The sequence below is a fragment of the Phytophthora parasitica genome, assembly GCF_000247585.1.
Source record: "Phytophthora parasitica INRA-310 unplaced genomic scaffold supercont2.27, whole genome shotgun sequence".
Taxonomy (NCBI): domain Eukaryota; phylum Oomycota; class Peronosporomycetes; order Peronosporales; family Peronosporaceae; genus Phytophthora; species Phytophthora nicotianae.
In genome coordinates this window covers 191,434-216,114 of record NW_008649013.1, presented here as the reverse complement: position 1 = coordinate 216,114, position 24,681 = coordinate 191,434, and the positions used below count along the sequence as shown (strand labels likewise).

The 24,681-nt window shown below is 49.0% G+C and overlaps 10 protein-coding genes across 10 annotated transcripts; 5 read left to right on the top strand and 5 right to left on the bottom strand.

Moving 5' to 3' along the window:
• Positions 1–95: 95 nt before the first annotated feature.
• Positions 96–1,939, top strand: PPTG_11556 (hypothetical protein). The gene has a single exon (XM_008907653.1). The coding sequence runs from the start codon at positions 109–111 to the stop codon at positions 1,870–1,872; it is 1,764 nt and encodes a 587-aa protein (XP_008905901.1). The 5' UTR covers positions 96–108; the 3' UTR covers positions 1,873–1,939.
• Positions 1,899–3,078, bottom strand: PPTG_11555 (hypothetical protein). Its single transcript, XM_008907652.1, has 2 exons — positions 2,888–3,078; positions 1,899–2,820 (listed from the first exon to the last, which is right to left on the bottom strand). The coding sequence occupies exons 1-2, from the start codon at positions 3,015–3,017 to the stop codon at positions 1,976–1,978; spliced, it is 975 nt and encodes a 324-aa protein (XP_008905900.1). The 5' UTR covers positions 3,018–3,078; the 3' UTR covers positions 1,899–1,975.
• Positions 3,079–3,686: 608 nt separating this feature from the next.
• Positions 3,687–5,887, top strand: PPTG_11554 (hypothetical protein). Its single transcript, XM_008907651.1, has 2 exons — positions 3,687–5,332; positions 5,400–5,887. Exons 1-2 carry the CDS (start codon positions 3,750–3,752, stop codon positions 5,779–5,781), a joined length of 1,965 nt encoding a protein of 654 aa, XP_008905899.1. The 5' UTR covers positions 3,687–3,749; the 3' UTR covers positions 5,782–5,887.
• Positions 5,888–6,172: 285 nt separating this feature from the next.
• PPTG_11553 (hypothetical protein) lies at positions 6,173–6,986 on the bottom strand. The gene has a single exon (XM_008907650.1). The coding sequence runs from the start codon at positions 6,940–6,942 to the stop codon at positions 6,232–6,234; it is 711 nt and encodes a 236-aa protein (XP_008905898.1). The 5' UTR covers positions 6,943–6,986; the 3' UTR covers positions 6,173–6,231.
• A 115-nt stretch (positions 6,987–7,101) lies between these two features.
• On the top strand, positions 7,102–9,589 carry PPTG_11552 (hypothetical protein). Its single transcript, XM_008907649.1, has one exon. It carries the CDS (start codon positions 7,114–7,116, stop codon positions 9,433–9,435), a length of 2,322 nt encoding a protein of 773 aa, XP_008905897.1. The 5' UTR covers positions 7,102–7,113; the 3' UTR covers positions 9,436–9,589.
• A 1,426-nt stretch (positions 9,590–11,015) lies between these two features.
• Positions 11,016–11,405, top strand: PPTG_11551 (hypothetical protein; the record flags this gene model as incomplete). Its single annotated transcript, XM_008907648.1, has 1 exon — positions 11,016–11,405. One exon carries the CDS (start codon positions 11,016–11,018, stop codon positions 11,403–11,405), a length of 390 nt encoding a protein of 129 aa, XP_008905896.1.
• A 401-nt stretch (positions 11,406–11,806) lies between these two features.
• PPTG_11550 (hypothetical protein) lies at positions 11,807–12,804 on the bottom strand (the record flags this gene model as incomplete). Its single annotated transcript, XM_008907647.1, has 2 exons — positions 11,807–12,538; positions 12,622–12,804. 2 exons carry the CDS (start codon positions 12,802–12,804, stop codon positions 11,807–11,809), a joined length of 915 nt encoding a protein of 304 aa, XP_008905895.1.
• A 4,193-nt stretch (positions 12,805–16,997) lies between these two features.
• PPTG_11548 (hypothetical protein) lies at positions 16,998–18,102 on the bottom strand (the record flags this gene model as incomplete). The annotated part of the gene is made up of 3 exons (XM_008907646.1): positions 16,998–17,174; positions 17,385–17,461; positions 17,616–18,102. The coding sequence occupies 3 exons, from the start codon at positions 18,100–18,102 to the stop codon at positions 16,998–17,000; spliced, it is 741 nt and encodes a 246-aa protein (XP_008905894.1).
• Positions 18,103–21,029: 2,927 nt separating this feature from the next.
• On the bottom strand, positions 21,030–21,543 carry PPTG_22956 (hypothetical protein). Its single transcript, XM_008907645.1, has one exon. It carries the CDS (start codon positions 21,476–21,478, stop codon positions 21,116–21,118), a length of 363 nt encoding a protein of 120 aa, XP_008905893.1. The 5' UTR covers positions 21,479–21,543; the 3' UTR covers positions 21,030–21,115.
• Positions 21,544–22,220: 677 nt separating this feature from the next.
• PPTG_22955 (hypothetical protein) lies at positions 22,221–22,817 on the top strand (the record flags this gene model as incomplete). Its single annotated transcript, XM_008907644.1, has 3 exons — positions 22,221–22,236; positions 22,389–22,420; positions 22,689–22,817. 3 exons carry the CDS (start codon positions 22,221–22,223, stop codon positions 22,815–22,817), a joined length of 177 nt encoding a protein of 58 aa, XP_008905892.1.
• Between the last annotated feature and the right edge of the window lie 1,864 nt (positions 22,818–24,681).

The window sequence follows — 24,681 nt, the reverse complement described above, 5'->3', positions numbered from 1 at the left end:
TGTAGCGCACACTGAATTTTGGTTTCAAACATAGATGACACTGAAGTGAGGGAGCATGTTGAAGTGCTGTCAAGTGACAGTTGCAATTTTTACCTCGGAAGACCGACAATGGAGCCGCGGCGTCCGAAGCACAAGCAGGCACCGCCGTTGGAGGTCTCGCAGAGTGAATTGGAGCGAGCGCTGAAAGACCCAAAGGTGTATGTGTTCCCGAACGTGGACGCCGAACGAATGGCGTTTCCTAACGGTCAGGAAGATGCTGACCAACTGCGAGTAGTGCACACGCACATGTCGATGGTCTTTATGCTGCCTGAGCGAGTGTACAAAGTGAAAAAGCAAGTGGACTTCGGCTTTGCAGACTTCTCGACACTGTTCAAACGCTTCCAGGCGTGTTTCGCGGAGGTGCAGCTGAATAAACGACTGGCACCAGATGTGTACATGGGCGTAGTGCCAGTGTCTATGAAGAGAGTGACGCGAGAGATCTGTGTGCGGTGCGATGACTTCTGGACACCAGAGAAGAGCAACAACTTGGACTGGTGGCTCAATGATCAGTTTGGAGAGATCGTCGAGTGGGCCGTGCACATGGTTCGCCTGCCGGATGACTGTACGCTGCTGTATCGCATGGACCACGGGGAGCTGAACCATCATATGCTGGAGCAAGTGGCTGAAAAGCTGGTCGAGTTCCACGCTGATGCGCGTCGTGGACCGAAGATCGATCATTTCGGAAAAGAATCCGTGGTCCGCCACCATATCGACGAGAACTTTGACCAAACGGCTGCACACACTGGAGTGACAGTAAGTGAACCCGTTTATCGCCGAGTGAAGGAACTATCGTACACGTGGTTGAAGAAACTCAAGCATACATTCGAGTCACGAGTGGAAAATGGCTACATTGGTGATACCCATGGAGATCTACGACTTGAACATGTATACAAACTACCTGGATCGTCGAAGGACGGAACGTTTGTGATTCTGGACTGTATCGAATTCAACGAGCAGTTCCGATTTGGGGATCCGCTCTCTGATGTGGCTTTCCTGACGATGGATATTTGGCGTAAGGGTCGCCCTGATCTCGCACATTTCCTACAACAGCAGTATCTCCTCAAGGCAGTGCAAAACTCGCCTGAAAACAACGATCTATTTGCATTCTACGCTGCGTATCGCACCGTGGTACGCGCTAAGGTGTGTGGCTTTCGAGTCATGGACCCCACCTTAGCAGCTGTTCGCCGTGTCGAGGAAACTCAGCGTGCACGTTGCTACTGGTTGGTGGCTCTAGAACTTCTGAGTCCTCCTGCACAGCGGTCTTGCCTGATCCTTGTTGGAGGCCTCCCTGCCAGTGGCAAGTCCAATTTGTCTAAAATGTTGGCAGAAAGCGACAATACTTTAGTGTGGCTACGCTCGGATTCTATTCGTAAGGAACTAACAGAACAAGAAACAACTCAAGAAGAGTCTACACCCAAAGGTGACGGAAGTTTTGAAGAAGGTTTATACTCTCCGGAGATGACACGCCGCACTTACGATGAAGTTTTGAAGCTGTGCGTGAAGCATTTACGTAAAGGAGACCGTGTAGTGGTCGACGCCACCTTTCGAGATCTAGATCAGCGACAGAGATTTATTACTACTGCTCGTGTTGAAGGAGCTCTGTTTGCCTTTATCATGTGCGAGTGTGATCGTGAGATCATCAAAGGCCGAATGCTGGCTCGAAAGAACGACATCTCGGACGCCACGTGGGAAGTTTACGAGCACATGGAGACAACGTGGAGTTATCCTGAGCGTGATACCTTGACTGAGTGCACGGTCGTGAACACGGAAAAGGAGAAAGAACTGACACTACGTCGCGCTCAGTTGTTCCTACGCAAAGTTGGACTGCTATAACGTAATTCGGAGGTTAGCACGAGTGATCGACATAGTAATGGGAAGTCTGCTTTGTATTTGTTTGCATCATGTTTCACAGGTTCGCGCAGTATTTCCTATAGTATCACGATGGTTGTTGAGTGGTGTGCATTGCAGTAGGCGGCACCATGCTGGGCGCCGCAGGCCGTTGTTTGCACACACAGGGCTGGTCGGCTCTACCTCCACAGTAACAACATGTCTTGGTGAGTACTTTGGAGCCGAAGGTTGTTCGCCAGTGTGGCGGCCAGGTCGTCTCAATCGACGCACGTGCACACAGACGCACGTAGAACATTGCCAAGCGAGGGTAGAGCCCGTCAAGCTGCAGCCCACATCGCACAGCGTAGGCCACATTGGTAAAGAGCGTGAAATCGCACAGATACGGTATTTCTGGGTCCACGAGGAACTGGTGGCCATCGAGATACGACTCCCACAGACTCAATTCGTTCTCGACTGAGGCCCACTTGGCATTGACGATGGCAGGGTTGCGCTTCTCGTGCGGGAATCGACGCAGATACACGACCAGATCGCCCACAACGGACAAGATCTCATTGGCTTCGTGCAGTCGAGACTGTGCCACTGCATACAGAGCTGGCGACGCAGGCATACACGGCGCCTCGGGGTACTTCTTCTCTAGATACTCGAGGATCGCACTGGATTCGTACACGACGGTACGGTACTGCGACATAGTGTGTGTCATGAGGCGAGAGATGCCCATGGCGGCTTCGGCCACTTTGCTTTTCGGGTCCAGCGTCTCGTCCGTCTGTTTATCCTCACGGGGTGGCAGCTCCATGGGTTCTACGAGCACTGGGATCCTCATTCGCGGGTTTAACGCGCGGAAGAAGGGCGTCTTGAGAACGCCACTGGAGAAGCTTACACATACACTGCGGTACGGCAGTTTCTTCTCCTCCAGAGCGATCAGGATACGCCAGGCTGCGCAGATAGAGCCAATACAACAGGTTAGCCATGTCTTATGACAACTTAGGTCGGGCTCACTAACCCTGCGGACTGCCGGAGCCCCAGTAGACCACACGCTCGTGTGGCAGCGGCGCTAGACGCAGCATCTCCTCCTCGCTGGACACCAGACGGTTCGGGTCCGAGTCGACGGCAGTCACTTGCGGCATCGACATGTCAACGTCTTCTTCGGTCGCTGGAGCACAATGACAATTGGCCGGCAAACACGTCGCGCCGAGATGTGGTGTGTGTTACATAAATAATTTGCACATCGAGCGGCGACCAATTGGAACGCGTGAAGCGGTACACGTCAAAACGAAATGAGACCAGGTCTTTCTATGCCAGTCGCGTGCAATTGAAGTCACGCCCCAGCTTGCGGACTCGAGCGGAGCTGCCCCACATGGGAGATCTGCCAATGCCAGATCTCCAGTCTGAAACAACAGCATCGTGGCTGCAGTGGCAAACATTGGCGGGCATGGGAAATCTATGAATCCGAATGGCGAGGTTTGCCACCCGCCGAAGTTCTAACTTCAGTCAGTCAAATGTGACCGCCTCCATTCAACACTGTTGCAATGATGCGGCATCATTGATTGTCTTCCTACTATACTGTACAATTACTGCAGCAAACTTTATTTAAAAAAAAGCTCATTACTTACCAGTTAACGCTGGTGACGCTTGCCAGGTCGAGCCCAACAGCATTGCATAACAGTCGTCAAAGTGAGCGAATGGCTAACAAAAGCATGCATTTAATATAATTTAAAACCAAGCAGGCGACACCCCGAAAGGCAACTCTATGTTGAAGTTGGCTTTTAAGTTTCTCACACTAGTTCGTGTATCCACACCAAGTTGATGTTCTTTTGCAAAGTTCAACGTCGGCCATTCACGAAGCGCCTCGGATCCCGTTAAGTATGACCAGAAATCCCGTAGATCCTTCTAGCTGCGAGGTCGACGACTGGCTCGTCGTGGACAGTGACGGCAGTCGTGACTCCACCGCAGATATCGACGAACAGCCAGAGATCAATAGCCCGGAAGTGCGTGGGAAAGAGCGTGGTCTTGAAGCGTCACAGACTCAGAATCAGATTCTGGACAACCAAAAGCTCCAAACACCTGCGTCTGATAACAACCAGGAATCAGAATTGAATCAGGCGAATGACTTGCTCAAGCTGCTCGTGTGGCATGACGGGCTGGAGAAGCCCATCGAGCTCGTCGATGGGAATCAGAAGCCGCTTCTGGTAGCTCTCAAGCCTTGCTCGGCACGAGAGCTGCTGAAGATGATGCAGGAGCTGATTCTCGTGCAACCTCAGCTACGTGGGGTGTTCCCCCAAGTGACTAGAGAGAACGTCGATGAGGTAACTCAAGTGTGTGAACGCTCAGGTGACGATATGAAGTGGTCTCCACTTCGGATTTCAAAGAAATATGGCGATACGGACGCGTTGAAGAGCTCTAGTGCTGCCAAACTGCAGCTAACGTCCCAGTATGGCCTTCCTAATGAAAACCAGTGCCACCAATTGCTGGTTGAGAGTAAGTTTGAAGCTGGTCATGGTGGGGAGCTTACGGATTGGCGCTGTGGGAGGTTTTACAGTGATATCCTGGAGAATTCCTGGCGTTTTGAGCTTGAGATCGGCCAATTGGTTGACGCTTTAGACACTGACAAACGCTGGTACGAGTCTCGCATCGTGGATACGGGCGCTGCCTACGTTAAAGTCCACTATCGGGGCTGGACTTCCAAGTGGGATGAGTGGTTACGTCGAACGTCGGAGCGTCTAGCTCCGCTGCATACCAAAGTGTCCAATTGGCGGGATTTCCAGCTGGGAGATGAAATTCTGGTTGGCTCTGAGCTGCCTGGTAAGCGGTATCCGGAGTGGCGTGCTGCGCGTGTGACGGCGTGTGCTATTGAGGACGGATCTCTTCAGATTGAGGTGAATGTCGATGGAAAGAAGAAGTGGATGGATGCTCAGGACGAGCTTCTATGCCAGAAGGGAACGCACAAGGCAGTCAATGGTGGTGCAAAGCGAGATTCGACAGGTTTTGCAGCACCCCACTCGCTACTGGTTAACTACTTTGAGCGACCAGAGGAACTACCGCCTTCACCTTCATGTAAAAAGAAGCCTGTGAATGAAGTCGAGTCTGTGCGTGAAGCAACACGCGCCATGCAGTTAGCCAACCCTGATGCAGATGGTGACGAGTGGTGTGTTGTTGATGATGGCGAGAAAAGCGGGAAAGCAGAGTGCAATAGCCAAACAGATACCACAGCTGTGGAAAGTGAGGTGCCTCTTTCTGAAGGAAGTGATACCGATAGTCCAGAAAGTGAGTGTAATAGTGCCGAGCAACCAAAGCGAAGCATGGGGACGCCTACAGCCGGTCAGATTTTCACAATGACGACGGAGATACTGAATGGCGAAGTGGATTCGACTGTTTGTGAGGAAGATGCGTGGCGCTACGAACTTTGGATCGGCCAGTTGATTGACGCACGTGATACAGACAACGTTTGGTACGTTGTAGCGGTAGTTTTCCTGTTCAATGGACAACTGAATACTTCTTTTTGTTAAACGTGTAAGGTATGAGTCGCGGGTGGTGGCTTTGAGCTCGACCCTTGTGAAGCTACACTATCGCGGGTGGACGTCCAAGTGGGACGAGTGGATTGAGCGCACGTCGACGCGAATCGCGCCGCTGTACACCAAAGTGCGGAACTGGCGTGCCTTCAAGGTGGACGATGCTGTGATGGTGGGGCGACAAGTGGCCTCCAAGAGATACCCCGAGTGGCGCAACGCCGTCGTTATCGCTCTTGAAGCGTGCGAAGTGGATGGGCGACTTCGAATCGAGGTGGAGATTGACGGCTGCTACCAGTGGATGGACGCCCAAGACGAGATGCTGTGTCCTCCAGGAACACACAAGGCTGTGAATTCGTCGATGCTGAAGCACATGGTCCCGTTGTTCTAAGGATGGGGTCTGGGTAGTTTGTGTGAACTTTCAGGAGTCGTTTGGTATGGTAGGAGTCATGCACAATTGATTTTTTTTCTCTATTCACATTCATTTTAAGATCCGAGCTGCCCTCTCTGTTTTCCTCTCTTAGCAATCAGGCCGTTGTTGTCCTGCATTAATGGAGATGTAAATAATTGGATCACCAATGTATCGTGTCAGCGTGTTTGCTGTGGGGATTTCTCATTTTGTTGCTCGAAACAACTACACGGATTCAAGCACTTTTTGCTAGTTGGAGTCCATGAACTCCTCAAGGTCATCAATTCTCTGGACATAACAACCATACCCAAGGTGTTCCGCTCTCCAATAGCAATGACTCCATTCCGAGTGCAATAAAAACCTTCCTACCCCCCCCCCCCCCCCTGGCCGCCCCCTTTGTCGAATCGTCTAAGTAAAAGGCGCTGCGCCAGATCACAGCGGCTCAATAGGAGGACTCACGACCGAAGCAGTAATATCGTGGAGCCCGACTCCAGACGAAACAGGTTCAAAGAGTTTGCTTATAATGCCAACTAGCTCTCCTGTTGAGTCTCTCAACATTGTCACCATCACGAATAATCTGTCGTTGAGAGGAATACTAACCGCAAGCTCGTGTTTCAGATATTCACTTAGCTCATCACAAGTCGCAGGTCGTGCAGTAACTTGCGTGTTGTTGATAGATTGTATCCAACTCTTGTAGTTAGTATTCAATCTTCTCCACTTGGCCTTCCGAACATCGCCAAGTAGCATCACCAGCACTTGAACTTGCTTGGGGATTGGTGCGCGCTTCCCAGTCGTCTCGGACTCGTTCAATACGTCTTCAATTGTCCACGATGCCATCATTTTGTTTTCATCGATTATTTTCTTTACGTCAGGATGAATCACTCCATTCTTTAATGCTTGCGCAGCAGGTCCTTTTTCTAGTAGCCATTCGCCGCCAGCTACCGCCAGGAAAAGCTTCAGCTCGCAAGCGCCGCACTTCTTCTTCTCTTTGGTCGCGTCTTTTAATGTGTCGACCATCTCAGTATCGCTGATCTTTATCGTTAACACGCTTTTCTCTCCAACGATCGCACAGACCAGCCTTTCTCTCGAAAGTAGAATTTGGAATGAGGATAGAGTGAATACAGTTTGACCGAACCCATCCATATTTTGTGTCGTAGGTTCATCAGTTTTAGGCAAAAAGTTCCCCTCAGTCGAAGTAAATTGACATCCTACGAGCCCGAATCTGGCATGCTTAAAACGTATGAAAAGCAAAACTTGTGTAGAAATGGTGTGCGCATGACCACCAACCAAAATCGAGCTCATTGTTGCACCATCATGGGCAAGAAGAGTAAGGCGAGCAGCGGTCGCAAGCGCAAGGCAGGCCATCTGGGCTTCCAGGCGGGCGAGATCGCCTTCATCGAGGATGAGATGGCGGCGCTGGCGGCTGAGTATGGACTGGAAGTGGACGTAGACGTAGCCAGCCATGTGCAGCAGCGCAAACAAAGCAAAAAGACGCGACGACGACAGCTTCCGGGCGCTAAGAGCAGCCAAGCGACCAGCAATCAACACTCTGGCAATAGCAACGCAAGCACTGTGAAGTTGCTGGACACTAAGCCCAAGCAAAGCGACCCTGAGGACCTAGAGGACGCACACAAGCTCGTACTCAAGCGTCTGGCCGTCGTACTGCCCGACACTTGCGCGCTTCGAGGCTGTGGCGTCCCTGGCTGCTCGTGTGTCAATGGATCACGCTCTTTGGGTATTCAGGAGCGCGACGATGGTGATAAAACCAAGAGAGATCCACTTGAGAACGCCCAGTGTCAGAAATGCCAACATGGAGTACTACAACACGCTGTAGTGCTCAGAGAAGACGCAGATCCCGCTGCTGCGTTACCCAGTGGCGGCCAGAGACTATTGCAGACTCTATTTCAGACCATTCGCCTCGGAAGAATAGGCGCAAGTATCTTTAAGAGCCGCGTGTGGACCAAATCTGCCTTCGAACGTCTAGAAGCTGTGCTCGCTCACCTCAAGAAACAATTCGCAGCGGGAGGCACCCAGAACGGTCAAAAGTCATCAGACGAACTGCGTCAGGAGATGCAGTTGCTTACAGACTTACAGACGCAGCTCCGTAATGCTCAACAAGCTGTAGGTAAAGCGTCTCGCGATGAACTCCCGATCTCTCTGGCTTGCGTGTGTGATCAGATGTACTTCCAGACATACTACGCTGCTCTTGTACTCTACGGACGTGCGTGTGGCGCTGTACCGTCACCAGAAACGTATCTGAAGGAGCTCGAGCGATTCACACCTGAAAGTACGTTGCAATTAGAAACGTTTCTAAACCGCGAGTTGTCCGGATCGGGTCGATTGATCAAATCGCTCGCACTTCCAATTGTATCGTCGAGTTCTCAAGATGAAATAGCGCGTGAACGTCAACGAGCTCTACAACAAGAAGACCAGAACCCGCTGTTGTCGATCTACCATGCTCGTCTGCGTGAAGGTGTACGTCTCTTCTACGAAGAAGGCGTTGGAATGGATGGAGAGATGGACGCTGTTTTAAACGCTCCTAAAAGTGAACCAGTGGCTAGTAAGAAAGCCAAGAACAACAAGAAGAAACACTATCGTCGTGAGAGGAAGGACACAGCTAGAGACACTGAAGTCTCGTTGAAGGAGATGCCTAGTTACCCTCTTCTAGCTCAGTGGCGCAACAATTGCCGTGACTGGTGCTGTCACTTGTACGCGTATGCAACACCTACCGAAGAAGCGCTGGATGTGATGGCCCAGTACGCTCCTATCGTTGAAGTCGGTGCTGGTACGGGTTACTGGAGTTCACTATTGCAACGCGCTGGCGTGGATGTCGTCGCGTATGACAAGGCTCCTCCGAGTGCTGACGGTAAGGAAGGCAACGCTTATCACGGTCACGTGCCGCCGTTCTGCTCCGTTGGACGTGGAGGCCCTGAAGTTCTGGGTCAAGAAGACATGGCGAAGCGTAGTTTGTTCCTGTGCTATCCGCCACCAGGCGATGCTATGGCTGTACGCAGCATCCAGTTGTTCCAGGGTGATGTGGTGCTACATGTCGGTGAGTGGCAGGGTGATACAGGCGACAATCGCTTCGAGAGTGAACTTCAACGTCGATTTATACTGGAACAGGAGATCGCGCTGCCTAATTGGGGAAACTCGGCGTACGGATTGACTGTGTGGCGTCGCAAAGCGACGGATGTTGAACCGGTGGCGTGGCATGCGATGAGCTGTTTCCATTGTGACAAGACACTGGCGGATGGAGCTGATGAAGGGGAACCATTGAGACGATGTGTGGTCTGCAAGACGAACGTATACTGCTCAGCCACTTGCGCGCAGCGAGATGTTGTGGAGCACGCTGCTGAGCACGCCGCGCGTCTAGTGTTTTTAGAAGAGCCAACTTCTGACATGGCGTATGAACGTATCTTCGAAAATGAAGCTTACTACCGCGAGCTTAAGGAGCCTGACTTGGACGATTCGGTCGTGGCTGTTAAGAGCAACTGGAATGCTTTGACGAAAGCCGATGCTGCTGAGGATGATTCTGAGGCTAATGGTGACGAAAGCGACGAAGACGACGCGGACGAGGAGGACCTGCCGGAGAAGACTACTGAGAAGGCTGCGTTTGCCTTCAACTTTGGCGCTTAGAACAGTTTATGCGCAGGTAGTTGAGATTCAAATTGTATGTATACTTATCATACAATCACATACGTCCATAGAGAACTACCACTCTCATTTTCATTTTTCCACTGCTGCTGAGTATATAGTGCGGTGGATTGAACATGCAGTGCCATAGTAAAAGGGTTTGATGCGGTGTTGGCCTCATTGAGTTGCTGCTACAGTATTGAGGCGGGCTAGGAGTAGAGCCCAAGCACATGCACGGAGCACACAGCTATTCAAATGGAGATGGGAGTAGAGCCCAAGCATGTGCACACTGTTATCGGAATGACGGTTCGCTGGGCTTGGATTCGCCTGCTCCGTCCGATATTAAAAAAAAAATCCTTTCAAACGCAATTACAAAGTCGTGCTTCGCCCGAAGTAGCGCTAAATTTTGTCACACACTTAAGTTTCGAAGGCTTGGAGTTCCTTTGTCATTGCATTTCAAATTGCAAGAACAGTAAAGAGTTGAGGCTGAACCTTATACAACCATTTTAACATTGAGCTCAAGAGATTATTGATGTACCGAACCTCAAAAAATAAATGCTTTTGGATAAAAACTCCCAAATAGAACCCGAATTTTTCGTGAAACTGCTATTTTTGTGTTAAAAATTGGAAGGAAGAAACACAATTCTCATTGGTCAAAAATCAACCCAAAGTTATCCCAACCCGTAATACGGGAGCTGTGAGCGAATTTTCAATGTTGTAATGAACTGATATTTTGATATAGTAAGTTTTTTCTCAGTTTAAATCTTCCAGCGGCATAAGGACAACGATCTGAATAGTAGGGTGAAGCAGCCTTCTATACAGATCGTTGGCCTAAGTCGGGCGATGTGTTTTCGAGCGTGTACTTCACCTTACGACGTTCGTTTTGGTCCACCGAATTACTTAAACAAAATCTATTAGTACGCTTTATTTTCCACCAGGAGGGATCGATTGTTTCACTTCTCAGCATAGAAACTGTTTCTTTATGTTAGCCTTATGAGATCCGTTTGCAAAAAATAGACACAATTCGGATTTGAGCTTGAGCACGGTTTATCTCTGTTCGTACGTCTTGTACCGCTCGTTCAACTTGTCCTGGAAAATAAACTTTCGTCATGAAGACGACAGGGTTACTTGATAAATGTTTAGGTGGTTGTAAGTTTTTTTCTCTCTCATATCAGCCTCAATATAGTTTTGTTTCGAAGATGTAAATTATGCTATTTTTGTGTTGAGAAAGTCATCAAAACAGAAGTAACACGCGAATATCGCCGTTTTTCTGCTAAGCTTATATTTTGTGAGGTACGGTAAAAATTCTGCTGATAGTACTAAAACACTTTTTAAACCGATAAGGATTGCAATGTAATCTTGTAATGTAATCTTGTAATCTTTATCGGTATGTACGGTACATGTAGGATGCGAGCCTGTCTATAGTAGACTCTACGATGGTTCCTTTCATACGACGAGTTTCTCTTTTGTCGCAAAAAGTAAAAAAAAAAATGCTTCATTCATCTTAGTCACGTCCTCATTCCGCAATTTGACAAGCCCTACACAGTCTTCTCTTCAGACCACGAGCAAACCTCCAACGGCCAATGCGTCTCTCCTTGTTTGTCCTGCTATTTGCCACTGTTGCGGCCGCTCTCCTCGCAAGTGGTAACGCTGCAACCTTGGCGTATGACCGCACACCAGTGATCTCCACGTCACAAGACCTGGTTGCTACCAACCAGAACGTTGGTGGTGAAAAACGCCTCTTGCGCTACCACGACAACAACAAGGATCGTGCTCAGAACGGGAAGGAAAATGCAGATGAAGAAGAAAGAACGGGAATCAACCTCTTCTCCACGATGAAACTTGACGAGATGTTGGATGGGACAAAGTTTATGAATGGATTCAAGAAATGGAAGGCTGCCGATTACACCACTTACAATCTCCCCAAGCACGTGCTGGCCAGGGCGTCCGCTTCTGATTTCCCAAAACAGTGACCAAAGTACCCAAAAGTGACCAAAGCATTAACCTACAGAAAAATAACTTACTCCAGATTAGCAATTTATAACGACGTTTGAAGAAAATAAACCTATACCTACTTAATGATTTTTTTAAAATTAGTTTCTCTATTGCTAAACTGTTTACAAAGACATATGGCGCTGCATGTTGTGGGTGTCGCTGTCGGCGGTGCCGAACGTCGGCAAGTTGGTCGAGGTAGTTCTTGGCTTCTTGTTTTAGAACTTCAACAAATTTGAGTATGCTTAGATGTGGAGCACTGAACGTGTCTGTGAGCCTCCGATTGTACGCCTCCAGCGGGTTGTTAGTATTTTCTGTTGACTATATCGACATTCTCATTCATCAACCCGGAGATATTCCAACAAGAAATATCGTATGTGTCCTACCAAGTCTTCACAAAGTAGTCCCAGAACGCTTGCCATTTTTCTTTGCGATCTGCTTCCGTAGGCACGATGAGACGGTACAGCGTTTTAATGACGAACGGGATGCCCGTTTTTTGTAGCACATTGACTGGTAAAACAGTGAATAGGTCAAGTACTCCAGACTCCATGGCAGCCGCGACCTCCACTCGAGCGATCCCCAATGAAATCATTTTGCGCCGTATAGCCTGCTTCCAGTAGAACAGGTACCCGACAATGCATGCACTTTCGAACTGGTCACGAATTTCAAGGTGGAGCGCTTGTTCAAAGTCACCCAACCCCATGCTCGGTACGCAAGCCATGTCCGTTTGAATTTTTATCCATTGGGACACGTTCCAGTATGTCCAGTGATCCTTGGTATCAACCAGATAACAGAAACACGGTACGTAGAGGTTGTGAGCTCGATCGTGAATCATCACAATGATGGTTTGAGTGAAAGGCTTTGGAGTCACACTGACGGTGGTGTCGACGAATAGAGTAATACCAGGATATTTCATCAGTCGAATTAAATCTGGATGCCCAAACCCAACGATTCGCCTCAATTTTCCCTCCATTGGGTAAGCAAGGTTCATCTGGAGAAATTCTCTATCGTCATCATCAGATATGCGTCGGACTTTCTCCGTCTCGATCGCTCGAAAGGCATCACCACCGGTTGACGCGTCTCGGCACCTCCTAATAACGCCAAACGCTTCTCGCTTGGGCCTTCAACCCAAAAATAACTCGACCACGAATACTGGTCCGAGCTCGAAGATGAAGGCAGCGACAAGGATCAAGCCACATCTTCCACTGTTGGGACCTGCACGCCAGCTGGAGGCGAAGAAGAGGACGCCGACGAGAATGGCGAGGAAGAGGGAGAAGAGAACAACGACGACGAAGCCGAGGACGAGGAAGGCAACGGAGGCGATGAAAGCGACTCTAAGAACGTCGCCGTCCTGTGATCCTGACGCTCACTGCTTTGCATGGTGATTCTTCTGACTGTGCCAAGTCCTATCTCAGATTAATTTCAGCGTTCAACTCGTTCCTTTCGTCTCAATATCGTTGCTATCGCTCCAGGATCTCCGTCAATCGTTTCGCGCTTTTTAGGACACATCGACTACGCATTCCATGTGTTATGGCCTCCTTTGTCCTAGACTATAGACCTAACGTCGTTCCAAGTAGCAAGTCCCGCCTCGTTCCACAATCACCAACGTCAAAATACTCCAAAACGAAATAACCCGAAGTTGCATAAACATGCCCAATATAAACACCATCCTATGTCTTGGAATTCGCAAGTCCCCAAGGACACTTTCTGGCGTAGCCCTTTACGCCACACCCGTTCCAACTGGTCCACGTACCAGTTAGAACGTCATCTCGGCGTCGTTCACGTCCGCGTTGGCATCTACCAACCGGACGTTCCAACGGAACTCTGGCAGACCTCGCTTCTTGCGATCTGCGTCCTCAAACTCTCATATCAGTGTTCCAGACTCGGGGGCTAGCGCCGCTCGAGACAACCAGAACGTCTCGTACGCGGCAGTAAGAACCAAATACTGCAACTCACGCTTCTCGATTCTCTTAGCCACTATATCTACGATTTGCGACGACACACCAGAGAAAGCAGTCTCTTCTCCGCCAATCGACAGGCGCTCCATGAAGGTAGTAGGCGGTAGGTCATTCATCTGCAGAAGACCCGTTTCATCTTCGGAGTCGCCCCCCCTCGACATCGTTCGGTATCTCGTCTTCGTACGGTCGACTCCAGCGACCTCGACAACGCTTCAAACGATTCACGTTCATCATAACAACTTTGTTAAGATGGGAAGGAATCGCGATCTTGTAGGCTTTTCCCCGACTTGGCAGACAGCACGGTAAGGACCATACCAGGAGAACGCCAATTTCTTCGTCTTGTGTTTCCCAACCCGAGCTCTGAAATACTGATACACCCAAACAGCATCCCCAGCTGCATACGACACCTTCGCTTGCTGTCTACTTGCTTTTCATGCCTGTCTTGGGCCTTGAGCAGTTGCCGTTCCACCAGCCGTCGTGAGGCTCTCAAGGAGTGGTACAGTTTCAGTCTATTCACCGCAACTTCGTTACTCTTCCAGTCCTTCCCCGTATTAAGGAACGCCAACTCAATAGGCAACACCGGGGCTTGCCCATACAAACTAAAAAAAAGTGTCACCGAGACCTTCATGATAAACCGTCCAGTACGCGAAGAAGACACTCGGCAGGTACACATCCCAGTCAGTCTGCGTCTCGTTCACGAAAATCCGCAATATTCCCATCAGCGTTCCATTAAAGCGTTCCACGAGACCTTGAGTCTGCGGGTGATACGCTGCCCCATACAACTTCTTAATCCCCAGCCTTTTGTACAACGCCCGAGCCAGATTCGACGTAAAATTCGACTCCCGGTCACTCAGTAGGCGTTCCGGCAAATAGCATCCTCTAGTACAGTTTTCACGAAGGAAATCATGCCGAGCGACGCGACAGTGATCGCCTGGACCCACCGCGTAAAATAGCCCACTAACACCAGAATGTACTTGTTCCCTGAAGGTGTCACGACCAGAGGACCGATAGCATCTACCACGAGTAACGCAAACGGACCCGACAAATCTTGAACAGGCATCCGTTGCATTAGCCCAGCTCTCCAAAGCCTGTGACCCTTACCACTGCCGCAGATAGAACACTCGCGAACGAACTCTACCCCGACCCTCTTTCCAACCGAGCCGATACGCGTGTCGCAGTATTTTACTAGCTGTCTTTGCCTTCCCCAGGTGAGCAGATAACATGTCGGCGTGACAGTAGTGCAGGACAGTCTCAATAAACGGCAACGGCAATGCAGAGACGCAGATCGTCATCGCAGGACCGGTACGTGTGCCACAGTGAGCAAGCCTCATCAGGACTCCGTTCCTCATCACGTAGTGAGGTGATATCTTTAGCACGCTGACCCTTAGCGTGGATCGACGTCCTCGTGTTCTCACAAAAAAAATCCACGTGTTCTCACCAAAAATTCACTTGAGCGCCTGATGATCCGTAAACAGGTTAACCTCTGCATGGTCGAGGTAGCACCTGACCTTGCGCGTAGCCCCCACCACCCCCAGCACTCAATCTCGATCGTTCCACTCGTCTTGTAGACCCAGTTCCATTGGGAACTCACCAACATCTTGCTCGCATACGCAATAGCTGGGTCCCGCTTATCGACCTCTTGCATCAGGCACGCCTTCACAGACAAGTGCGACACACCCACATAGAGTTTGAACCGCTCCTTGAAATTGGGATACACGAGAATAGGAGGCTTCACCATTGCCCGTTGAATCTGTCGGAACGCCACCTCGCATTCGTCGTTCCACAGGAACTCCACTTCCTTCTGCTTAAGGCGTTCCAAAGACGTGGCAAACACTGCAAAGCCTGGTATATAGCGCTTGAAGTAAATAGTCAATCCCAGGATCGCCCTGACTGTATGCAGGTCATGCGACCTTCTGATTTTCTTCACCGCCTCCGCTTTCTCAGGATTGGAGAGGATCCCTGTAAAAGTTACGATGTGGCCGAGGAACGCCACCTGATCGCGTCCCCAATGACACTTCTTCATCTTTAGTTTGAATCTTGCTTCCCTGAAGCGTTCCAAAACCAGGTGCACTCCACCAAATCAGCAGGGAAGTCGTCACTAAAGACAACACAGTCGTCCAGGTAGTCTAGACAGGTTTGCCATTTGAGCTCGACGAGGACATTCTCTATCAACCGCTCAAAAGCCGGGACGAAGTTACATAAACCAAAAGGCATGACAAGCCACTCGTACAGTCCAAACTTGTTCGTGAACGCTGTCTTCTCTACACTGCCCGGATCCATTGAAACGTTCCAATATCCAGAAGCGATGTCCATCGTGGAGAAGAGCTTAACATTCCTCAGAACGTCTAAGATTTCATCGATCAACGGCATCGAATAGCTGTCCTTTACCGAGACGTCGTTCAACTTTTTGTAATCCATACTGAACCGAATACCGCCGTCAGGCTTCCATATCATAAGCACAGAATTTGCCAACGGGCTCGTCGACGGTCTAATGAGGCCAAACCAAGGTATTCTTGAACCTCAGACTCCATGACATCTCCTTCAGTTTTTGAAACTTTGTACGGGGGCTGCTACATCGGCGCATGCATTGCAGTGTCGATGCTGAGCTTCAGGAGTTCCGTTCGTTCTGGTTTCTCGGAGATCCCGACGAACAAGTCTCGTGTATTCTTCAGCATTTTTGCGAAGAGCCACCTTTGCTCGGCAAGCAACGACTAGTCCTGAAAGTTTACTTCGAAGTCATCGTCGTCTCCGCCTTCCATCGCAGCGGCCATCTCAGCCTCTTCCGTTCTTGCTTGAGTCTCAGGGTTCCCACCGGTGGCATTCAACATCGCACTAATGTTCTTTGGCGTTTCCGCTTATCGTGGGGTCTTGGTAGCGAAGGCCGACTCTAGCGCGATAGTCACGGCGGCGATGGAAGCCCCTGACCCGACTTCTACTTCCTCCGCAGACGCGTTGCACACTTCTACTAGCACCATTCCATCCGCCACTTTGTACAGCGTTCGAATAACCCTCAGTGAGTCGTCCGCTACCGGAACGACCTCTACTAGGCCGAACGACTTGTCCTTTTATTGTTCCACGGACACTTGACCTCACGAGAGCTTGCCGATCTGGTTCCAATCGCACCAACGACGAAACTGTGGCTATATATGTCTTCTTTACTCTTGTCGCACCTAAGGGGATCACGTCCCCCGTTCCCTTCAGTGTCATCGTCCGCTCTTCTAGGGCTATCATCGCACGCCGTCCACTTCGCGTAGCCCAGGCCTTTTTTGCCACCTCGGGGCACTCCTCGCTCTCACTCAATAAACTTCGGGTGCCTCTTTGTCAACTACGGTCACACGGCCTTCGGTTGGCAGGACAAAAGTCACTCTCTTCTGCGTCTTTGTGACAACTGTCGTCGCGACCGGGCTCACTATTTCAGGAGTTTCTCTCGCCCCATCGCGCAATTTGTCCCTTATACCACGCTTCTTTATTGAATTAGAAGAACCCCTCCTGTGTGTGTTCCAGCACTTCTTTCGGTTTTCCTAGCACGGGGCTCATATCCGCGAGCGTCGGCTTCTCCTGCTACTTGGCGTTCTGCTTGGCACGTTGTAAAATCTTATCCCCATCTTCCGGGATCTACCTTTCCTCCAATTCCTCGCTATACTCCTCAGGTTCATTCTGTATCTCCGGACTGTCACCGCGTTCCAGCATATCCAGCTCTGTGTCGGTAAACAAACGGTCGTATTGTTTTGTAGAATCCATTCCCTTAATAGTCGCGTCATTATCTTCGACGCTCCACAGCTGTGCAGGGGTCTAGCAGATGAACCGGTTGACCTGTTGAGTCTCAAAGCTATCAATTCTGCAGTTGTACCACCACTCTTGATCGTCTTTGCCCTTTAGGCACTGCTCGAACGCCGACAATCGCTTTTGACCATCTATGCCTTGTGTGAACTTCTCGAATAAACGCCAAAACGTCGCCGCTCTTTCACTCGTAGCGGTATCGGAATAAAATGGAACGATCACCTTCACGGCGTTCTGCAACTCAGTTGGAATGCCAAGAATTGGCGCGTTCTGGCCCGAGAGCGTTCCAATTTTAGACACTACATAGTCACCATCAAGGTTGTAAGGTCGATTCGCCTCGGACCTCGAGGATACACCGGACGCGTCTGGTAACCTCCTCCTTGGACACTGAAGCTCCTACTAGTTTCAAGACTTATCATGCTCGCAGGCGTCTGATTCGCGGGAGCGGCCGACCACGCTGGCAGCGTTCCACCCGAGCTCCACCCCGCCGTAGGCGATATCGGATGCTGGAACGGTAGGTAGAGAGCACTAAGGCGTAGAGAGCACTAAGGCGTGTCGCGCCGTTCCCTCCATCATTCCTGTTGGTGCTATCCACTTGGGTGGTCACGCCACCGTACGGAGGGATCGCAGCCAATGGCATTCTCACCGGCGTCGAAGCTAGCGCTGGTAGCGTCACCCATGGAACCATCGGACCCTGATACCCTATCATCGGAGTACTAAGCGGTCGAGTCGGACCAACTAGGCGTCCCCGTAGCGTACGCACAGATGGCGACACAGGCATTACCTCCTCAGATGGTGGCACCCCAGTTGAGGTTCCAGCTGCCACCGACAACCTCTGGAGTGCCCGGCTGAACGTGCCGACCGGTATCTCTTGCAAACCAGAGTCCGTCGTCGGCGTTCCAGCTCTCCTCGTCGGCATCTCAGTCGCCCGAGCTCGCATCGTCCCAAGCCCTTCTGACGTGACGTTTGCTGGGACGTCGTTCCGGCGTTCCACCAGACGCGGTGATGGGTGCCCCGCAGCGTACGGCGGGACTCCACCGCCTGACCGATCACTGGCGCCGAACGACGCACTGGCGGGCGTGGCCGTGGGCACCTCACTTAGTGTGCCTTCCACCCGCTGTAATGAAAGTCTCGATGTGTCGAAAGAGAACTCGTTCACAAGCACCGCGACTCTCGCCCCTGGGTTCAGTTGTTCGTGGCGTTCCGCGTTCCGAGCAGTCGGTCGAACCGCGCCCAGCCGAAGTCCTTCCGTGAACGTCACCCCTGACAGACACTTCCGCGTGTCCTTCGTCTTCGTTTTATTTTCACCTCAGCAGGATGTGGCGTCTCCGTCTCAAACAAGGGAGCCCAGCCACCGAGCCCCTTACCCGCTTCTTGACCTAGGACCTCTCCGAATCATCAGTGAGAGCTCATGACCCTCTCTCTCTCTCTCTCTCTCTCTCTCTCTCTCTCTCTCTCTCTCTCTCTCTCTCTCTCTCTCTCTGCTCTTTCGTTCCCGCAATAATTTGGCGAGAAGATCTTCTGATTCTCCACCAAACTGTCGCAGTTTTCCTCCTTTGTGTCGGGATCGTGTATCTAGCAGGCCGATGTTGGAACGAGAACTATTGCGATAAATCCAAATGTAACTTGTTGTATTCTGAGTACTTCCCTCTTAAGAAGAAAAAAACACGACTGAACTTCACCCCACGGTCTCCCCACGACCAAGAAGCTCCCTACCTTTCCACAAAACGCTTCTCAGGTGGTGGTACACTGCAAAGCACCGCAACTTTCCCTTCATTCCTGTCCCACTTTATACATGGAACGCCGACGTCTGCTCCCCTTGACCTTGCTTGTAGGACGTGGTGTGCTGAACCTGTAGTGAACACACCTTCTGGGTTCGGTCCGCGAGAATGGCGAGTCCTCCATCTAGCTGTAGACCTTGACACTTCTCAACTTATTTTTTCTTGAAATCAGCGAGGAGAGTATTGCCTCAGCTTGCTGTATTGTCGACGCGAGAATCTGTCAGAAGTGTCGGGTGGCTATCTAGTAGAGCAGGGGAAGGAGAGGGAGGGGGGAGGGGGGGGGGGGGGGGTTCCGAGTGTTGGGTGGTTTCAAAACCTACACACACAACTTTTTTTCGCGTTTAGTCATTGGCCCAAAGTCTCAACTAATCTTCTCGCCATTTGGGTGAAATGAGCTACGAATGTTGCTTGTTAAAGTTGAATGCTATTGTATAGTGTGGTGTTCAGCGATCGAAATGAATGGTCCTCCATGTTCTATGGAGCATTTCGGACTTTTCGATGCTTCGATCACAGTTTTGGTGCTTCTGTACGGTAATTTCTGTAAACAATACGTCCTCGTGTCAGAATCGTAGTCCTGGCCAGTTTATTAGCTCTCCTTATTAGCCAATTTTAAACGGTAATCGATTCTTATTGGTTAATGACAAAGCGATCCCTCCTTAACGCCCTTTTTGTGCATCAGTGCATACTTTAATCAAGGCGAGGGAGCTACTAACTGGCAAGAGAACCAATTCGCAGAATCACAATGAAAGCACTTCTAAACGTTTTCAGCTGCAACAATTAACTTCTTATACATTCCCTAAATTAGACTGATTCTCCTCTTTTCAACGCTACCTGGCACGTGTCAATCGGATACCTGGCTGCAATGATATTGACGGTTTAATGAGGGCGCCGAACCGAGGCTACTAAACTGGCATTTTCGCTTGCTTTGATGATGAAGATCGCGAAGCTGGTTCATTTCTAAGCCTATCTAGCTTCAGCCCCAAGTGTATGCAGCTGCACCAATTACAAGTTCGCTCTTTTAAATATCACAGTTGGATATTGTCCTTCTGAGCACTGAAGGAATTGATCCTCCCTCTTCTTCAATCGAATAGGTTATACCGTATCATCATATGCATGGTCGGCATTTTCAATATGAGTGTGAGCACAAGGTGGAGTTGAGGCATGGGACGTCAAGGCCACTGACGCTGGTGCCAAGCCCAATAACGCTTTTTGACGACACGAACTTACTGTCTATGGTGGCTATCCTCTGGAGGTGAAACGAGGAGGTTGGTTGTCTGTTGAACAGTGAAGGGTTACAAAGAAGTCTACAGTAGAGGCATGAATGGTTCGATTGTACGGTAGAAAATCTCAGATTGCCCACAAGTTCTTCAAAATACCCCTCGGCGTAATCGCTCATAGGGGCTTATGGGGAATACAAGACCGGTTACTATTTGGTAAACCCGTCATTACTCGCTGTAGCAACAGGGGTGGCCGATCATAAGTTCCGGCTACGTATGTGGTCCAAAGGTAACAGTATGTCTCCACGTCAACGCTACTTTACAGTATATTGAGGACGTTTGTTGAGAGCACCCGCCTGGTTGACGTTCGTGATAAGTTGTGGCGAGCATTCCCAATACTAGCAGTGCCGGACTTCTATTTCTGGAAGCTATTTGTATTTGAAAGGTCCGTTATATCTACTGAGAATATCGAATACAAACCATCGAGTGCGTTTGCCGTGCAGATTGGTTTAGAATAGCATCCCAACACTTCAGGATTGATAACCGCTCCATTATTATCAATGATGAGCATGTAGCTGCGTAGGAGATGTTCAAATAACAAAACTTATCAAGTATAGATGATAACCTGTAAGTAGGCATTTTCCAGAAAATATCAAAGCTCGCAGTAATGACCGCAGGCTGTATGTTAAGGGCAGCATGAAGATCTAGTAGAAACTCTAGATTCGTTAGGCGATGTACTCGATTTCTATAGTTCTGTTGCTGCTTGACTAAAACAACGCATGAGTATATAGGTCACCATAAGGCAAAACCTGCACTACATACTCTACTGGTACATGCGGTACATCAGTATAAAACACCAGAGAGCGAGATGCGTTATCTAAATTCATCAATATTCAACATATTTAATGTGCTCAGATTTTCCGCTATTTGGCATCTCGTCACCAGCAGCAACCTCTTACTTGTAGACACGGTGGTTCTCGACATAATCCAACATCATCTTGGCAAGATTGTTGTCGTCCTGAATGATAGCGCGCCCAATTCGTTCCTTGATTGTGTCGAGGGAATAGCCATCCCACTTCTTGAACATTATACGCTGATACTCGGTGTCTACCAGCATCTTTTTCCAAGTTGCGCTGGAGAAAGGTCCCCATAGCCATTTGCCTATTATTGCCTGAGCCCTTTCTTCGACGTCGGCTGTCTCGTCGCCCCGGAGAGAACGGTTACCAGCCCCATGGGTTGTTTGACCAGTGGTGTTCGAGTTTACACTGGGTGCGAAACACACCGATACCAGCACGAAAATGATGAAGCTAAGGCGCATTAGATCTGTTCAAGAGGTAGTGGCCAGGACCGACTGAACTGTTAGGGATCGAGTTGCAAAGTGAGACAACGGAACAGTAACTTACTGACCAAACATAGATGTACGTATCATGACACCACAGTTTCCAAACTTGAATGAATGGACAGGAAATCGGATACTGTATGCTGAATTGGAAATCCAGTACTCTAGGATTACGGTATTGGTAATCCAGTAATGTTGGATTATGGTATTGGTTATCCAATAATGTAGGATTACGGTATTGGTAATCCAGTTATCTAGGATTTACGGACGCTCCATTTGCAAACAGTGACAAGTGGGCTGTTCTGGATGAGGTATTCTTACAACTTCATGTTTTTCTTGAACATAGACGGATCAGTAATCCGTACGGGATATTGCGTTTCTTTGTTACAGGACCAAGAGCGAAGTTTGTTAAAATTCCTTTGTCGAGCATAAATTTGATCACAGCATAAACCCGCTACAAAACATTTAAAGTGGTGGTGGTCTAGTTCTCTAATTCGCTCTGTAAGACGAGTTATTATCGCTCCAAAGTTGGTATTGACGTGTCCGCAAGTGCTGTAGGCTTCACCTTTTTCAGGAGCGTAGGTGCTTTGTACATTCGATCGAAATACATAGAAGAAAAGTTGCCCTATTGTTTCCAATGCGCATATTACTAGCACGTTGAACGCAAATAAGCAGCGCCTGACGAGTGCCATACCGTGGTACTCAGTATTACAATGCAACGATGTCTGGAGAGTCAAGTATGTCCGAAACTATGTTTAACGTAGAGTTAGTTCAAACCGCGATCTTCATAAGCGTACAATATTTACTCCTTGTAAATGCCTACACCTCCATTAAAGCCTGGAGACTAACTACCTTAAAATAGAGATCTCATGTCGGCATTGGGCGACAGATATGCTCGTAGATGACGAACTAGCATTTGATGTAGGGCTGTAGTGCCAAGATAATACCAGCCATGCCAAGCTAGCTGCAGAGCTGGCTGTTCTCGTGCATAACGAGCCAGCCAGTTGAAGCCACTGCAATAACGCGACTCACGATTACCATAACGTTAGTGCTGATGACAGTGCTAGCCATAACGACGCTTGTGTTGACAGCAACGTCAGCCAACCAAACACATATTGAGCCCTAGCTAGACTAGATCATCCAAGTGCTCATTTTGTCTTTACCTAACAGACTTCGGCCATACTTCCAGGGAGCTGCCGGCTCCCCCATCGTGTCTTCAATCCCTGCAGACACTACAAGGGCACAGACCAACTCACTTCAATTCCCTGACACGATCAAGTATATTTACTGGCCGAGCGCCGCCGCTACGCGGCCGTAGTTTATGTTAGGTCGCAATCGCTAATGTCTTTCCTGCCTTCGCTTTGTTTCTGCGCGATTATAACCATTGTTAAGCCACCTTTTGCTTATCGATTACCCTTAAATATTGCCTTTAACCCAATTACCGACTACTTTTATACAGTTCATTTAACCCTACAAATTATGTATCACTTTATAACAATCTCGATAAAGTCTTATCCCCAATTTGAACAGTACAATCCATAGGTATAATGTCCTTTGTACTATCAAAGCTTCCTGCATATTACTTACTATACGAACACGTTAAAGCTTTTCTCGCATTCATTGTACTATACACTTTATTTACGAATGATTAGTGATAGCCTCGTGCCCTAACACTATTATAAAATATTTATTGTTTTCATAAACTATATTGCAGTGTGCAGTCTGAAGTGTTTCCTCAGTTAGTAGTATTGTTCAAACACCATTCTACCAAATGAAATAAATTTACTTGTTTTGTTTGCGTGTTGGTATCGTTGGCTCAAGACGCCTACTGTTGATGGAGAATTGCCCCCAAGTAGCTATGGCAACAGCACTCACGCGCTCGGGTTTCAGCAAAGTGACTTTGTGTTCAACTACCGATATTGTCAAGTCTATCTATCTCGATTATTCTGCTTCAGACAAAGTATCCACGGGTATAGTGCGTTAACCAGGTTAAGTATTCACGTTTACAGTGCGATAACCAGTTTGATATAAGATAAAGTACTCCCATCATAATTATCTAAAACGCGAGGGTGCATCAATGTCAGTCTTTTGCGTGGTTAATATTTTCATGTTTGCGGTGGCTACAGCTAAAAGCGCAATAGAGAATATGACCAAGTTACAACTTGATAACGAACCTAGATATTAAAAAACAAAGGATTACAACATCGTTACAATCCCAGGTAGGACTCTGGTTATAAAACCCAGAGAAATGGAACGATATCTTGTAAATTGCTCTGGTTGCGACGAGTAGCTTACTATGTAGTACTTCGATGTCGTATCTCTCCGGCTTAAATTGGTGTCTTTAGCAACGATTGTACTATTCTAGAACTCACATTTAGCCGTATAGTAATACGAGCACGATGCATTTGAATAGGGCCGGCCAATCCGCCTTGATCATACCGTTTGGAGTGCAGGTTTGAGTTTTTAATCGCTGCGAACATATCTTTACAGTCACTTCTCGTTTACCAATGTGTAGCTTGGTCAAGAAACGATTATGCGATTGTCAGATAAGAATACCCTTCGTTCGCTTATAAGTCTAATGCGAGCGGACCACCAAATGTGTAGTGTTGTTCGTAAGCAGGCCGATCATTGTAGTGTTGAATAGGTTAACAAAGCATTTTTTTTTTTGCCAACATTCAGCTTGGCTATTGATCCAATACTAAAGCCACGCGCTGCGAAGGAAAAAGTTTGATATCAGTGATGGAAGACTATTATTCGCTTACTGTAATCGAATGGACGTATCATCCTCCTGTCACGGTCTACAGCTAGATGGTGGATTCACCTTCCTTGTGGACTGTATCCAGAAGGTCTGCTCGCTACAGAGTCAACGAGCTACACCCAACACGCAAGGACAAGAGGAGCAGACGTCGGCGTTCCACGTCTAGAGTGGGACTGGGATGAAGGGAATGAGGAGGTACCTCGCTGTGGACCGCTGCGTGGGAACGATTTGTGGATAGGTAAGGAGCTTCTAGGTCGTGGGGAGACCGTAAGGAAGAGGCTCAGTCGTGTTTTTCCTTCTTAAGAGAGAAGTACTCAGAATATATCAAGTTACATTTGGAATTATCGCTCTAGTTCTCGTTCCTACGTCGGCCAGCTAGATACACGACCCCGACACTAAGGAGGAAGACCGCGACAATATTTGT

What these genes read in the sequence shown, in the direction of transcription:
- PPTG_11555 (XM_008907652.1), bottom strand. Translation starts at nt 3,017, where the DNA reads ATGTCGATGCCGCAAGTGACTGCCGTCGACTCGGACCCGAACCGTCTG. An exon ending in GGGCTCCGGCAGTCCGCAGG is followed by an intron (nt 2,821 to 2,887) that starts GTTAGTGAGCCC and finishes CTATCTGCGCAG; the next exon opens with CCTGGCGTATCCTGATCGCT.
- PPTG_11556 (XM_008907653.1), top strand. Translation starts at nt 109, where the DNA reads ATGGAGCCGCGGCGTCCGAAGCACAAGCAGGCACCGCCGTTGGAGGTC.
- PPTG_11553 (XM_008907650.1), bottom strand. Translation starts at nt 6,942, where the DNA reads ATGGATGGGTTCGGTCAAACTGTATTCACTCTATCCTCATTCCAAATT.
- PPTG_22956 (XM_008907645.1), bottom strand. Translation starts at nt 21,478, where the DNA reads ATGCGCCTTAGCTTCATCATTTTCGTGCTGGTATCGGTGTGTTTCGCA.
- PPTG_11554 (XM_008907651.1), top strand. Translation starts at nt 3,750, where the DNA reads ATGACCAGAAATCCCGTAGATCCTTCTAGCTGCGAGGTCGACGACTGG. An exon ending in CGTGATACAGACAACGTTTG is followed by an intron (nt 5,333 to 5,399) that starts GTACGTTGTAGC and finishes TAAACGTGTAAG; the next exon opens with GTATGAGTCGCGGGTGGTGG.
- PPTG_11552 (XM_008907649.1), top strand. Translation starts at nt 7,114, where the DNA reads ATGGGCAAGAAGAGTAAGGCGAGCAGCGGTCGCAAGCGCAAGGCAGGC.